The sequence below is a fragment of the Muscardinus avellanarius genome, assembly GCF_963383645.1.
Source record: "Muscardinus avellanarius genome assembly, chromosome: 16".
In the NCBI taxonomy this organism is placed as follows: Eukaryota; Metazoa; Chordata; class Mammalia; order Rodentia; family Gliridae; genus Muscardinus; species Muscardinus avellanarius.
Window position 1 is genome coordinate 53897321 of NC_137802.1, and position 12799 is coordinate 53910119.

General features: G+C 50.7%; 1 protein-coding gene across 1 annotated transcript; it reads left to right on the forward strand.

The window, feature by feature from the left end:
- Positions 1-790: 790 nt before the first annotated feature.
- ASB16 (ankyrin repeat and SOCS box containing 16) lies at positions 791-11418 on the forward strand (the record flags this gene model as incomplete). The annotated part of the gene is made up of 5 exons (XM_080713419.1): positions 791-1088; positions 4853-5120; positions 9856-10345; positions 10721-10834; positions 11233-11418. The coding sequence occupies 5 exons, from the start codon at positions 791-793 to the stop codon at positions 11416-11418; spliced, it is 1356 nt and encodes a 451-aa protein (XP_080569545.1).
- Between the last annotated feature and the right edge of the window lie 1381 nt (positions 11419-12799).

A 12799-nucleotide genomic window follows, 5' to 3' on the forward strand; every position in this document is an offset into this window, starting at 1 on the left:
AGTTTCAATGTCAACACTCAGAACCTCTTCAAGCAGACACAAGTTCCTTTGGGAGCCAGAGGGAGAAATCAGCAACTGAGGCAGTTTGCGGAGGCCATGGAGTCCTGCTTGGGATGGGGGAGGCTCACAAAACTGTCCCTGTGCCACCTGGCCACAGGAGCTGAAACCAAAATGCACGATCTGTGCAATCAGGCCTGCTGGAGCCCTGGCTCCAACTCCCAGGCCGCCCGAGCCAGTGATTTTACCTCGGTAAGCCTCAAGTTCCTCATCTGTAAAACAAAGACAAGTCAGCCAACTCAGGTGTTCAAGTGTGATAGTGGATAATGAGCAGGACCATATCATTCACTGTCCAGCCTGTTTTATATTACTCTATTGTCACCTAAATGAAGACTGTTCATCTTCTCTATCTGTTCCAGCCTCCCTTAGCTGGGCTCCCGTCCCCCTGGGCACAGAGGCGGGAGGACCTCGTCTTCCTCCCGCCCATCCCATGGCTGGCTGCTTCACTTGACCTGGACCTTGCCAAGCCAGGAGGACCACTCCAGAGAAGTGGGAGTACGCAGACCCGGCGTCTAGGGCTGGCCTCAGCTGAGGGCCTGCGGGCCATCAAAGGGTACCAGCCGGGGCAGGAGCTGGCCCAGCACCTCTGCACCAGGATCATGCCTGGGCAAACTGTTTACCAGAGTGCAAAGGACCTATTTATAGCCTCAGCTGCTCTTCTTCTGGCTCATGGGGGAGGGGACAGGGTGGCTCTCCAAGCCAGGGTGGTAGTTGGGTGAAGGAACCGCCGCCCATGGCGGGACAGACCTTCCCCTTCACCTCCTCTTCACAACGCGCGCTCCGCCTGCAGCGAGAATGGCTGGAATGGGAGGACCGGCGGGCCGCGGCCCAGCGCTGTCGCAGCCTTAGGTGGCCCTCGAGTCTCCAGGCCCGACTCACCAGGCCTCGCCGCTGCTGCCGAGACCCGGCTGTCTACAATGCCCTCTTCTCTGGCGACCTGCAGCAGGTCCAAGCCCTGTTCCAAGATGAAGAAGCGGCCAACATGATTGTGGAGACTGTGAGCAACCAGCTGGCCTGGTCAGCGGAACAGGGTAGGGAGCCCGAGTGAGGAGGGCAGCAGGGAGCAGAGGGGGAGGGGAGGCCACCCGGAGCCAGCCCAGCTCCCACCAAAGCAGAGATGGGGCAGTTAGTGTGTGTGGGTCTGGGGATGCAACCCAGGGGCATTCGACCTCCCAGCTACAGCCCCTGCCCTATTTTGTATTTTTATTTTAAAACAAGGTCTCACTAAGCTGCAGAGGACCTCATTAAGTAGCTGAGACTGTCCGGGAACTGTGATCATCCTGTCTCAGCCTCCAGAATGCTGGAATTACAAATGTGTGCCACCATACCTAGCTGGCATGTCTTTGAGAATGGAAAGTGGTATTTTTTTTTGGTATATTACATACATATTTTGTAAATTTAATTTTTAGTTGGCAAATCGCTCTACAGTTGACATTAATCATAAAATGACAATATTATGGGTGTGGTAGTGCACAGACTTGTAATTCCAGTACTTGGAGGCTGAGACAGGAGGACTGCAGGTTGGAGGTCAGCCTCAGCAAGTGGTGAGACTCCATCAACCTGGTAAGACCCTGTTTCAAATTAAAAAACAAATGGGGCTGGGAGTGTAGCTCAGAGATAGAACACCCCTGAGCTGAATCTCCAGTACCAAAAAAACAATGTCATTCTAACATAGTTTTTTCTTTCTGTGTATATATATATATATCTATCTCCATACATATGAATTTTTTTTTTCTTTTGTGGTACTGGAAATGGAACCCAGGGGCCTTCTACCTCCAGGCCATGCCTCCAAACCTATTTATTTTTTTAATTTGGAAATAGGGTCTTGCTAAGTTGCTGAGGCTGGCTTTGAACCTGCAATCCTCCTGAGGATTACAAGTATGTGCCACCATGCCTTGCCTGGATGTCTTTCTTTAAATAAAGAAACTACATTCACATGCAACTTTATTTTGTTTATATTTTGGGGGCTGGGGATTGACCCCAGGGCCTCTTACATGCTAAGCATGAACTCTATATATGGGCCCCCAGCCCATATGCAACTGTACAATCTAATACATATACATATTAGTACTAAGGATTGAACCCAGGGGCATTCTACCTCCAAGTTACCCCCACCCAGTTCTTTTTTTTTTTTTTTTTTTAAGGTACTAGGGATGGAACCCAGGGGCATTCAACCCTCCTGTCTCCCAAGTACTGTGATTACTGGCATGTGTCACCACGCCTGGCCCCAGCACCCCCCTTTTTTTTTCTTTGGTGGTACTGGGGGTGGAACCCAGAGGCTTTCTACCTCCGGGCTATACTCCCAGACCTATTTTATATTTTATTTGAAAACAGGATCTCACTAAGTTGCTGAGAGCCTCACTAAGTAGCTGAGGCTGGCTTTGATCCTGTGTGATCCTCCTGTCTCGGCCTCCCAAGCGTGGGGATTACAAGCGTGCGCCACCACCACCCTGGCCCCAGCCCTCTTTTTTATTCTTTATTTTGGAACAGGGTCTCAGTTAGTTGTGGAGGACCTACCTAATTAACTCATGCTGGCTGGGAACATGTGATCCTCCTGTCTTAGCCTCCCAAGTACTAGTATTACAAGCATGCATTGCCACACCCAGCTAACCTGATTTGTGTGTGTGTGTGTGTGTGTGTGTGTGTGTGTGTGTGTGTGTGTATGATACTGGGCATGGAATACAGGGACATTCTATCTCTGAGCCACATCCCCGGCCCTATTTTTTATTCTTTATTTTGAAACAGGGTTTCATTGAGTTGCAGAGGGCCTCACTAATTAGCTGAGGATGGCCACAAACCTGGATCCTCCTGTCTCAGCCTCCTGAATGCTGGGATTACAAGCGTGTGCCACCACACCTGGCTCCCAGTCCTTTTTTATCTTTATTTTGAAATAGGGTCTCACTAAGTTGCAGAGGGCCTTGTGTTGCTGAGGCTGGTCACAAACCTGCAATCCTCCTGTTTTAGCCTTCCAAACCATGTGTCACCATGCGCAGCTTAAAAATCTCTTAAGAGCCAGGCGTGATGGTGCACGCTTGTAATCCCAGTACTTGGGAGGCTGAGACAGGAGGATCACAGTTCACGGAGAGCCTCAGCTGCTTAGTGAGGCCCTCTGCAACTTAGTGAGAACCTATTTCAAAATAAAGAATAAAAAGTAGGGCTGGGGGTGTAGCTCGGAGCTAGAATGTCCCTGAATTCCATCCCCAATACTCTAGGGGGAAAAAAAAAAGCTGACATTTATTTATTTTTCATTTCCAAGGTAGAATGCTCCTGGGTTCAATTTCCAGTACCATTTTAAAAAAAGGTATTATAATTCAAAGACCCTAGCCGGGCGTGGTGCCCCACGCTTGTGATCCCCGCGCTTGGGAGACTGAGACAGGAGGATCACACAGGTTCAAAGCCAGCCTCAGCTACTTAGTGAGGCTCTCAGCAACATAGTGAGACCCTGTTTCCAAATAAAATATAAAATAGGTCTGGGAGTATAGCCCGGAGGTAGAAAGCCCCTGGGTTCCACTCCCAGTACCACTAATAAATAAATAAATAAATAAATAATAATTCAAAGACCCTGAAGTAGGCTGGACATAGCGGTATACACCTGTAATGCTACTATCTGGAAGGCTGAGACAGGAGGATTGCACTTTCAAGAACAGGTTCATGATGGTGCATGCTTATATTCCCAGCCTTTTTTTTTTTTAGCAAGGCCTTCAACATCTTAGGCCCTGTTTCAAAATAAAAAATAAAGCCTGGCGTGGTGGTGCACACTTATAACCCCAGAATCTGGAAGGCTGAGACAGGAGGATTGCGATTCACAAACAGCCTCAGGTACTTAGCGAGGCCCTCTGCAACTTAATGAGACCCTGTTTCAAAAAATAAAGAATAGCTGGGCGTGTTGGCACATGCTTGTAATCCCAGTACTTGGGAGGCTAAGACAGGAGGACCGCAAGTTTACAGCCAGCCTCAGCTACTTAGTCTGCAACTTAGTGAGACCCTATTTCAAAATAAAGAATAAAAAGTAGGGCTGAGGGTACAGCTCGGAGCTAGAATGCCCCTGGGTTCCATCTCTAGTACTGCAAAAACAAAAACAAAAACAAAAACCAAGACTAAAAAATAGGTCTGTGATGTAGCTTGGAGTTAGAATGCCCTTGTATTCTATCCCCAGTTCCACACACAAAAAAAGAAGGGCTGGGTTAAGGTCCTTGGTTTCAGCTCCCATCACCCCTCCACACAAAGAGCTTGAGGTTTCCATAATTAGATTCACCCTTAGTTGGGTCTTGTGGTTTTACAGCAATTATTTTTTCTGTGATACATACCACGTTTTGTCACAACAGACAAACTTCTAAAAGGCTCTTCTAATTTACACCTCCAATTCAGGGCTTGAGTGAGTCCCTTTCCACAAGCAGAGCCTGGCTTTTTTTATTTTTATTTTTATTTATTTATTTATTTATTTATTTATTTTTTTTTTTGCGGTACTGGGGATGGAACCCAGGGGCATTCGACCTCCGAGCTGCATCCCCAGCCCTATTTTTTTATTCTTTATTTTGAAACTGGGTCTCACTGAGTTGCAAAGGGCCTCACTAAGTGGCTGAGGCTGTCCTCGAATCATGATCCTCCGGTCTCAGCCTCCCAAATGCTGGGATTACAAGTGTGTGCCATCACGCCCGGCCTGGCACGGGATCTGTGCCCTGGCAAGCCATGCAGAAGGCAGGCCGGTGTTAGCTGTCAGCTCTAGACCAGCATCCCCATCCCTTCCCTGCCCCATGGCCTCAATACATGGTTCCCCAATGCCGCCTGTTCTCAGGGTTCTGGGTGCTGGCCCCCAAGACCAAGCAGACGGCACCCCTCACCATCACTGCAGCCAGAGGCTACACCGACTGCGCCCGCCACCTGATCCTGCAGGGGGCTGAGCTGGATGCCCGGGTCGGGGGCTGGGCTGCCTTGCACGAGGCCTGCGCCCAAGCCCAGCCCGACTGTGTGCGGCTCTTGTTGACCTTTGGTGCCAAGGCGAATGTGCTGTCTGACGAGGGTGCCACTCCCTTGCACCTCTGCACAGCCCCGGAGTCCTTGCAGTAAGTGGCCATGGGCTGGGATGGTTTGGGAGGAGTGTGTGTGTGTATCTCTAACTTGCATGCCAGGAGAGGGGAGAACTTGACATCTATATATAGCTTTGTGATTTCCGAAGACCCTTACATACATGTCTTCGCAACAGCTCAGAAAGGTTTAGTGACTTGTCCAAGGTCGCATGTGCTAAGAAGCTGAGGAGGCGGGGGCCCCAAACCTTGCTGCAACCGTAGTCTCTGCTTCCCTGGAAATCTTCTAGAACCAAATTCCTAGTTTTTTTGTTTGTTTGTTTGTTTTATTTTGTTTTATTGGGTACTAGGGATTGAACCCAGAGGCCTTCTATCTCCAAGCTAAATCTCCTGTCCTTTTCTTTTTTGATTTTTTTTTTTTTTTTTTTTTTTTTTTGGTGGGACTGGGGTTCCTGGAAGCCCTTATACCTCTGGGCTACACTCCCAGACCTATTTTTATATTTTTATTTGGAAACAGGGTCTCGCAAGCCAGCCCGACTGGCTCTGAAACTGTGCGATCCTCCTGTCTCCGCCTCCCAAGCGCAGGGATTACAAGCGTGCGCCGGCCACCACCACGCCCGGCTCCTTTTCTTTTTTGAAACAGAGTCTCAGTAAATTGCTGAGACTGGCCTCAAACCTGTAATCCTCCTGAATCAGCCTCCCAAATGCTGGGACTACAGTCAGAAGCACCATACCTGACCCAAGTTCCTAGTTTTGAGATGAACATCATTGAAGATGTAGCCATGTGTTTACCTAACCTCAGCATGTGCTGAGCTTCCCCCATCCTCTCCCCGCTTTGTTTTTTGGTGGTTCTGGGGACGGAACTCAGGGACATTCTACCTCTAAGCTACACCCCCAGCCTATTTAAAAAAAATTTTTTTTGGTGTGGTAATGGGGATGGAACCCAGGGGCTTTCTACCCCCAGGCTACACTCTCAGACCCTTTTTTTTTTTTTTTTTGGTAGTACTGGGAGTGGAACCCAGAGGCTTTCTACCTCCGGGCTATACTCCCAGACCTATTTTTTATATTTTATTTGGAAACAGGGGCTCACTAAGTTGCTGAGAGCCTCACTAAGTAGCTGAGGCTGGCTTCGAACCTGTGCGATCCTCCTGTCTCAGCCTCCCAAGCGCGGGGATTACAAGCGTGCGCTACCACGCCCAGCTCAGACCCATTTTTTAAATATTTTATTTGGAAACAGGGTCTCACTAAGTTGCTGAGAGCCTCACTAAGTAGCTGAGGCTGACTTAGAACTTGTGCGATCCTCCTGTCTCAGCCTCCCAAATGCTGGGATTACTAGCGTGCGCCACCACACCTGGCTTCCCCAGCTTTATTTTATTCTTTTATTTTGAAACAGGGTCTTGCTAAGTTGCTGACAGCCTAAGTTGCTGAGGCTGGCCGTGAACCTACAATCTTCCTGTCTTAGCCTCTGAAGTACTGGGACTACAAACTTGGGCTACCATGCCCAGCTCCTCCACACTTTTTTTTTTTTTTTTGTGTGTGTGTGTGTGTGGTACTGGGGTTCCTGGAAACCCTTCTACCTCCGGGCTATACTCCCAGACCTATTTTTATATTTTTTATTTGGAAACAGGGTCTCTTAAGCCAGTGAGGCTGGCTTTGAACCTGCGCGATCCTCCTGTCTCCGCCTCCCAAGTGCAGGGATTACAAGCGTGCACCACCACCACCAGCTTTCCTCCCCACTTTAAGGTCAAAAGTTCCTTGGAGCTGGGCATAGTGGCAGATGCTTGTAATCCCCGCACTTGGGAGGCTGAGACAGAAGGATCGTGCAGGTTCAAAGCCAGCCTCAGCTACTTAGTGAGGCTCTCAAAAATTTAGTGAGACCCTGTTTCCAAATAAAGTATAAAACTAGGTCTGGGAGTGTAGCCCGGAGGTAGAAAAGCCCCGGGTTCCAAACACACACACAAAAAAGTTCCTTGGGCCCCTGCATGATGATATTTGCAGTTTTACAAATTAATTCAATAGATCAGGCTGGCAGGTAACGATTCATGCCTCTGTACAACTCACATGTGGGATCTCTTCCTGCTAGATCTAGATCAGTGAGGGACCTTGAAACCTTGAAATGATCCAGATTTTGTAGCCCCATTTTAGGTTCTTATGAGCGCGTGTCCAGGGTGGCTGGACACAAGTGCCTTTTTTTTTTTTTTTTTTGGCAGAAGTGGGATTGAACTCGGGTATTTAACCTCTGAGCTACACTCCCAGCCCTATTTTTTTTTATTTTTATTTTTTTGGTGGTACTGGGGGTGGAACCCAGGGGCTTTCTACCTCCGGGCTATACTCCCAGAGCCATTTTATATTTTTTATTTGGAAACAGGGTCTTGCTAAGTTGTTGAGAGCCTCACTAAGTAGCTGAGGCTAGCTTTGAACCTGGCAATCCTCCTATCTCAGCCTCCCAAGCGCGGGGATTACAAGCGTGCGCCACCACGCCGGGCCTCCTATTTTTTTTTTTTTTTTTTTTTATTCTTTAGTTTGAAAGTTCTCACTAAGTACCTGAGGCTAGCAGTGAATCCGGATCCTCCTGTCTCAGCCTCCCAAATACTGGGATTACAAGTGTGCACCACCACACCTGGCTTCACAAGTGCCTTTCAACAGCCCTCATTCTTTTAAGTTAGGTGAGAATGGGCAGGCGCATGCCTGTAATCCTAATACTTGGGAGGCTGAGACAGGAGGATCACAGGTTTGAGGAAAACCTCAGCAATTCAGTCAGATCCTAAGCCACGTGTGGTGGCCCACACTTGTAATCTCAGTGTTTGGGAGGCTGAGACAGAAAGGTCACAGTTTTACAGCCAGGCTCGGCAACTTAGTGAGACCCTGCTTCAGAACAAAATAGGGCTGGGGGTTTAGCTCAGATGTGGAATGGCCCTGGGTTCCAACCCCAGTACCCCCCACACACACACACAATTTCCTGAGAACATAAATTCAGTGGCTTGCAGATGGTTGGCTGCTATCCAATTCTTGGCCACTGAGCCAAGGACCTTCCAGCCCGGGGAGCTGGAATTCTGGCCATTTGGGGAGAGGATGTCTGGTTATCAGGGTTTCACTGGGGTTCTGACTTTCCAGCAGCTGCCATTCTGGCTTTTTGTTTTTGTTTTTTTTTTTTTTTTAGTGGCACTGGGGTTCCTGGAAGCCCTTCTACTTCTGGGCTACACTCCCAGACCTATTTTATACTTTTTATTTGGAAACAAGGTCTCTTAAGCCAGTGAGGCTGGCTTTGAACCTGCGCGATCCTCCTGTCTCTGCCTTCCAAGTGCGGGGATTACAAGCGTGTGCCACCACGCCCGGCTCCATTCTGGCTTTTTAAGTATAAATTACTTTTAGTTTAGTTTCATCACTATTAATTTGGTTGGCTGCATGTATGGTTTTCCGCATATTTGCCTCAGTGGCGTTCTGGCCTGAATTTTCCCTGGGAACTCAGAGACTGTGAGACATGTGCTCTCTTAATGTCTGTTTGTTTTTGCTAGGAGAATGGTGTAGGGACGTCCCCAGATGTACTCCTCTGCTTTGATGAAGATGGCTCAACCTAGAAGAGTGGTAGAGTGTGGGGACAGCTTGAAAAATATATTAGGGCCAGGCGTGGTGGTGCACGCTTGTAATCCCAGCATTCGGGAGGCTGAGAGTGGAGGATCGTAGTTTGTGGACAGCCTCAGCTACTTAGGCCCTCAGCAACTTAGTGAGACCTTGTTTCAAAATAAAGATAAAAAGTAGGGCAGGAGGTGTAGCTCAGAGGTCGAATGCCTCTGGGTTCCATCCACAGACCTGAAAAAAAAAAAAAATATATATATATATATATATATATATTAGAACTTCTTGTCTTTTTTGGCTCATGTGCCTTAATTTCTTTGTGTGTGTGTGTGTGTTACTAAGAATTGAACCCAGAGGCATTCAACCAATGAGTTACACCCCCAGACTGATTTTATTTATTTGGAAACAGGGTCTCACTAGGTTGATGAGTCTCACTACTTGCTGAGGCTGTCCTCAAACCTATAATCCTCCTGTTTCAACCTCCTAAGTACTAGGATTACAAGCATGGGCCACCACACCCAGTTTATGTGCTTTATTTTCTGTACTTCATAGTGTACACAGGATTGGGTTTTCAAAATCTTGTACTATTAATATCAAAAGTGGTTTCAGGAGCTGGGCATGGTGGCACGCACTTGTAATCCCTGTACTTGGGAAACTGAGACAGGAGGATTGCAGGTTCATTGCCAGCTTCAGCTACTTAGTAAGGTCCTCTGTAACTTAGTGAGACCTTGTTTTAAAAGTTTTAAAAATAAAGAATAAGCTGGTTGTGGTGGTGCATGCTTGTAATCCCTGCATTTGGGAGGCTGAGACTGGAGGATCATGGTTCATGGACAGCCTCAGCTACTTAGTGAGGCCCTCCACAACTTAGTGAAACCCTGTTTCAAAATAAAGAATAAAATATAGGGCAGGAGGTGTAGCTCGGAGGTCGAATGTCCCTGGGTTCCATCCCCAAACCCACACTAGTTTTGGCAGCCACTAATTGCTGCGTGTCCTTGGGTGCTGCAGGAGACCCTGCTGGGTTGACAGTTCTCTTCTGAAAACTGAAGGTGCTTCTGGCAGCTCTGATGGGGCCTTCCAGCTCCAATGTCTGCACAGGACTTCGGTGATCATAACATGGGCCGGCACCTTGAAGCTGAGGGATGGGAAGAAAGGGGTGCTCTCGGCCTGGGCTGGACCCTCAGGGCTGGCCTGTCCCCAGGTGCGCCCAGCTGCTGCTGGAGGCCGGAGCCGCGGTGAACCTGGCGGCGGAGGGCGAGGTGACGGCCCTGCACGTGGCGGCGGCGCGAGGCCTGGAGGCGCACGTGGCTCTCTACCTGCAGCATGGCGCCCGCGTCGGCCTGCGCACCAGCCAGGGCGAGACGGCCTTGAACGCAGCGTGCGCGGGGGCCGAGGGCCCGGGCAGCAGCTGGCAGCACCAGGCCGTGGCGCGCCGGCTCCTGGAGGCCGGGGCTGACCCCCGGGCCGCGGGCCGCAAGCGCCACTCGCCGCTGCACAACGCCTGTGCCAGCGGCTGCGGGGCCCTGGCCGAGCTGCTGCTGCGCCACGGGGCCTGCGCCCGGGCCCCCAACGGGGCGGGCCTCACGCCCCTGGACTGCGCGCTGCAGGCTGTCCGGGACGCCCCCAACTGGGAGCCCGAGGGCCTCTTCGCCGCGCTGCTGGACTACGGGGCCCAGCCTGTGTCCCCTGAGGTGAGCAGGGAGGGCCTGAGGAAGGAGGCTCTGCTTGGGCCGGGAGCCTGGGGCTGCCATTGCTCTGCCTCTGGGGAACGGAAGGGTCCAGGAGATTGGAAGTCCACCCTCAGTGGCCAGGCGTCCATCTCCATCTAGAGAGTGAAGAGGGTGGCAGGAGAGGGCATCCGTGGGAGGACAGAGTCCCCAAGGCAGCTGTCAGGAGCCAAGGGTTGGGAGCATACTTGAGGCTGAGGTAAACTGAGGCATGGAAAGGGATGAGAGACCCAGACCTTAGCTCCCCAAAGGAGAGTATGAGCAGGGATCTGGATTAGGTGACTGGGTCTGCCCTTGTTTGGGGAGGCGTGGTGCCCTGTAGACTATCTTGATTCCTAGAAGCTGAAACACTGTGCCAACTTCCCGCGCGCTCTGGAAGTCCTGCTTAATGCCTATCCTTGTGTCCCATCCTGTGATGCCTGGGTAGAGGCAGTGCTCCCGGAGCTGTGGCAGGTATGTCTGCCCCAGGGACAGGGCTCCCTCCTGAGTGGATGGAGAGAGGAAGGGTGTTCCACAAACCTGTCCTGAAGGACCAGCTGCATGGGGGCAGCTGCAGGAACCCTGGGCACAGGCTGACCTCTGAGTCCACACACCTGCCCAGCCTCCCTCCTCCCAGTGGCGCCGACATGTTAGGCAACTCCGACTTGGTGAGCACTGTGCCAGCCTCTTGGGTAGGAGTGGGTGCAGTCATGGCGGAGCCCCTGTGCCCAGGCACAGGTCCAGCCTTTCCACACGGCAGGGACCCAAAAGGCCCAGTGCCCCCCCCCCAACACTGGGTTGCCCCCAGATGGAAGGTGAGTCGAGGGTATTGGACCATCTGACCCTCTTTTCTTTGTTCCCTCCTGGCCCAGGAACACGAGGCCTTCTACAGCTCGGCCCTGCGCATGGTGAACCAGCCCAGGCGGCTGCAGCACCTAGCCCGAATGGCCGTGCGGGCGCAGTTGGGGAGCCGCTGCAGGCAGGCTGCCGCCCAGCTCCCTCTGCCCTCGCTCCTCAGGGACTACCTCCTACTGAGGGTGGAAGGGTGCATTCAGTGAGCCCGTCCGCTCCCTCCCCCTGTCCCTGGCCCTCTTCTTGCATGCTCTCCTAGGACGGTTCATCCTGCTGACCTCCAGCAGGCGTGAGCATCGTGCCCTGCCCCCACCGGGACCCTGCTATCCACCCAGGCCCCAAGCTAGAAGCTGGGCATCCTTGCCGCCTCTCACCTGTCCTCACATTACCTGTCCTGCCTCTCAGTGACAAGACGCTGCCTCTGCCTGCACTCTTCTGCCCAACCTGCCTGTCAGAGCAAGGGAGGTCTTGGAACCCGGGTTTGGAATGGATGCTGGGATGACCTTTGGGTCTCAAATCTGATCATTTCCTGCAGTGGTTCCTTTCTACCTTCAGGCAAAATCAAAACAAGATGGGCTAGGGATGTAGCTCAGTGCTAGAGCTCTTGCTCAGCATGTGTGAGGCCTTGGGTTCAATCCTCAGCACCACAAAAACAAAAAGATGTCAACAAAACCAAGTCTCTACACCTTGGCCTCCACCTGTTCTCTGGCTTCCTGACTCCCTTTCTCCCTTCCCAAGTTCCTAGAGTCTGAGATCTTCCTTCCACGTGTGTTTGCTTGTGTTGCCAACACTTGGTAGGCCTTTCCACTGTTTTTGGCCTGCTCAAGGCTGACCTGACCCTCAAGACACAGTTGAAACCAGCGGGATCTCTGCAGAACCTTCTTTTGGCCACCCGGCTGGAGCCTTCCTCAGCACTGTATTGGTGTACGTGTGCTCCCACTAGGCTCTCACAAGGACTGTATTCCTTGATTAGGTGTTTCATAAATGCATGAAGCCTGGGCTATTGATGATGTGATCCCCTCACCCCGAAGTGATGTATGGTTACTACAATAAAAAAAAATTTTAAAAAAGAGAAAAGGAACCGGGTGTGGTGGCACACGCTTGTAATCCTAGCTCTTGGGAGGCTGAGACAGGAGGATCACGGTTTGCAGACAGCCCCTCAGCTACTACTTAGGCCCTGTGCAACTCAGTGAGACCCTGTTTCAAAATAAAGAATAAAAAATAGGGCTGGGACCATAGCTCAGAAGTGGAATGCCTCTGGGTTCCATCACCAGTACTGCAAAAAAAAAAAAAAAGATAGAGAAAAGTTAAATAGTGGTCACTACAAAACAGTATCTGAAGGCCCTTGACAGGAGGACCAGCCACTAGCCGCCCTGCCCTCCTCCATCTGTCCCGTCAAAAGTACCAAATTCACTTTCAGGAGGAAGCTTTTCAAGGCAAGCCAGTTTTCAGGAATGCAAACAAATGATCTGTGCACAAAAGTGTGGATGTCGTTAGATTTAAGTGTGACAGGTTCCCAGCAATCCGTGTTTATTTCTCCCCTATGTGTCTTCTGTGGCTTCCAAGTTTTCTGCCCTGAGCAGCTGC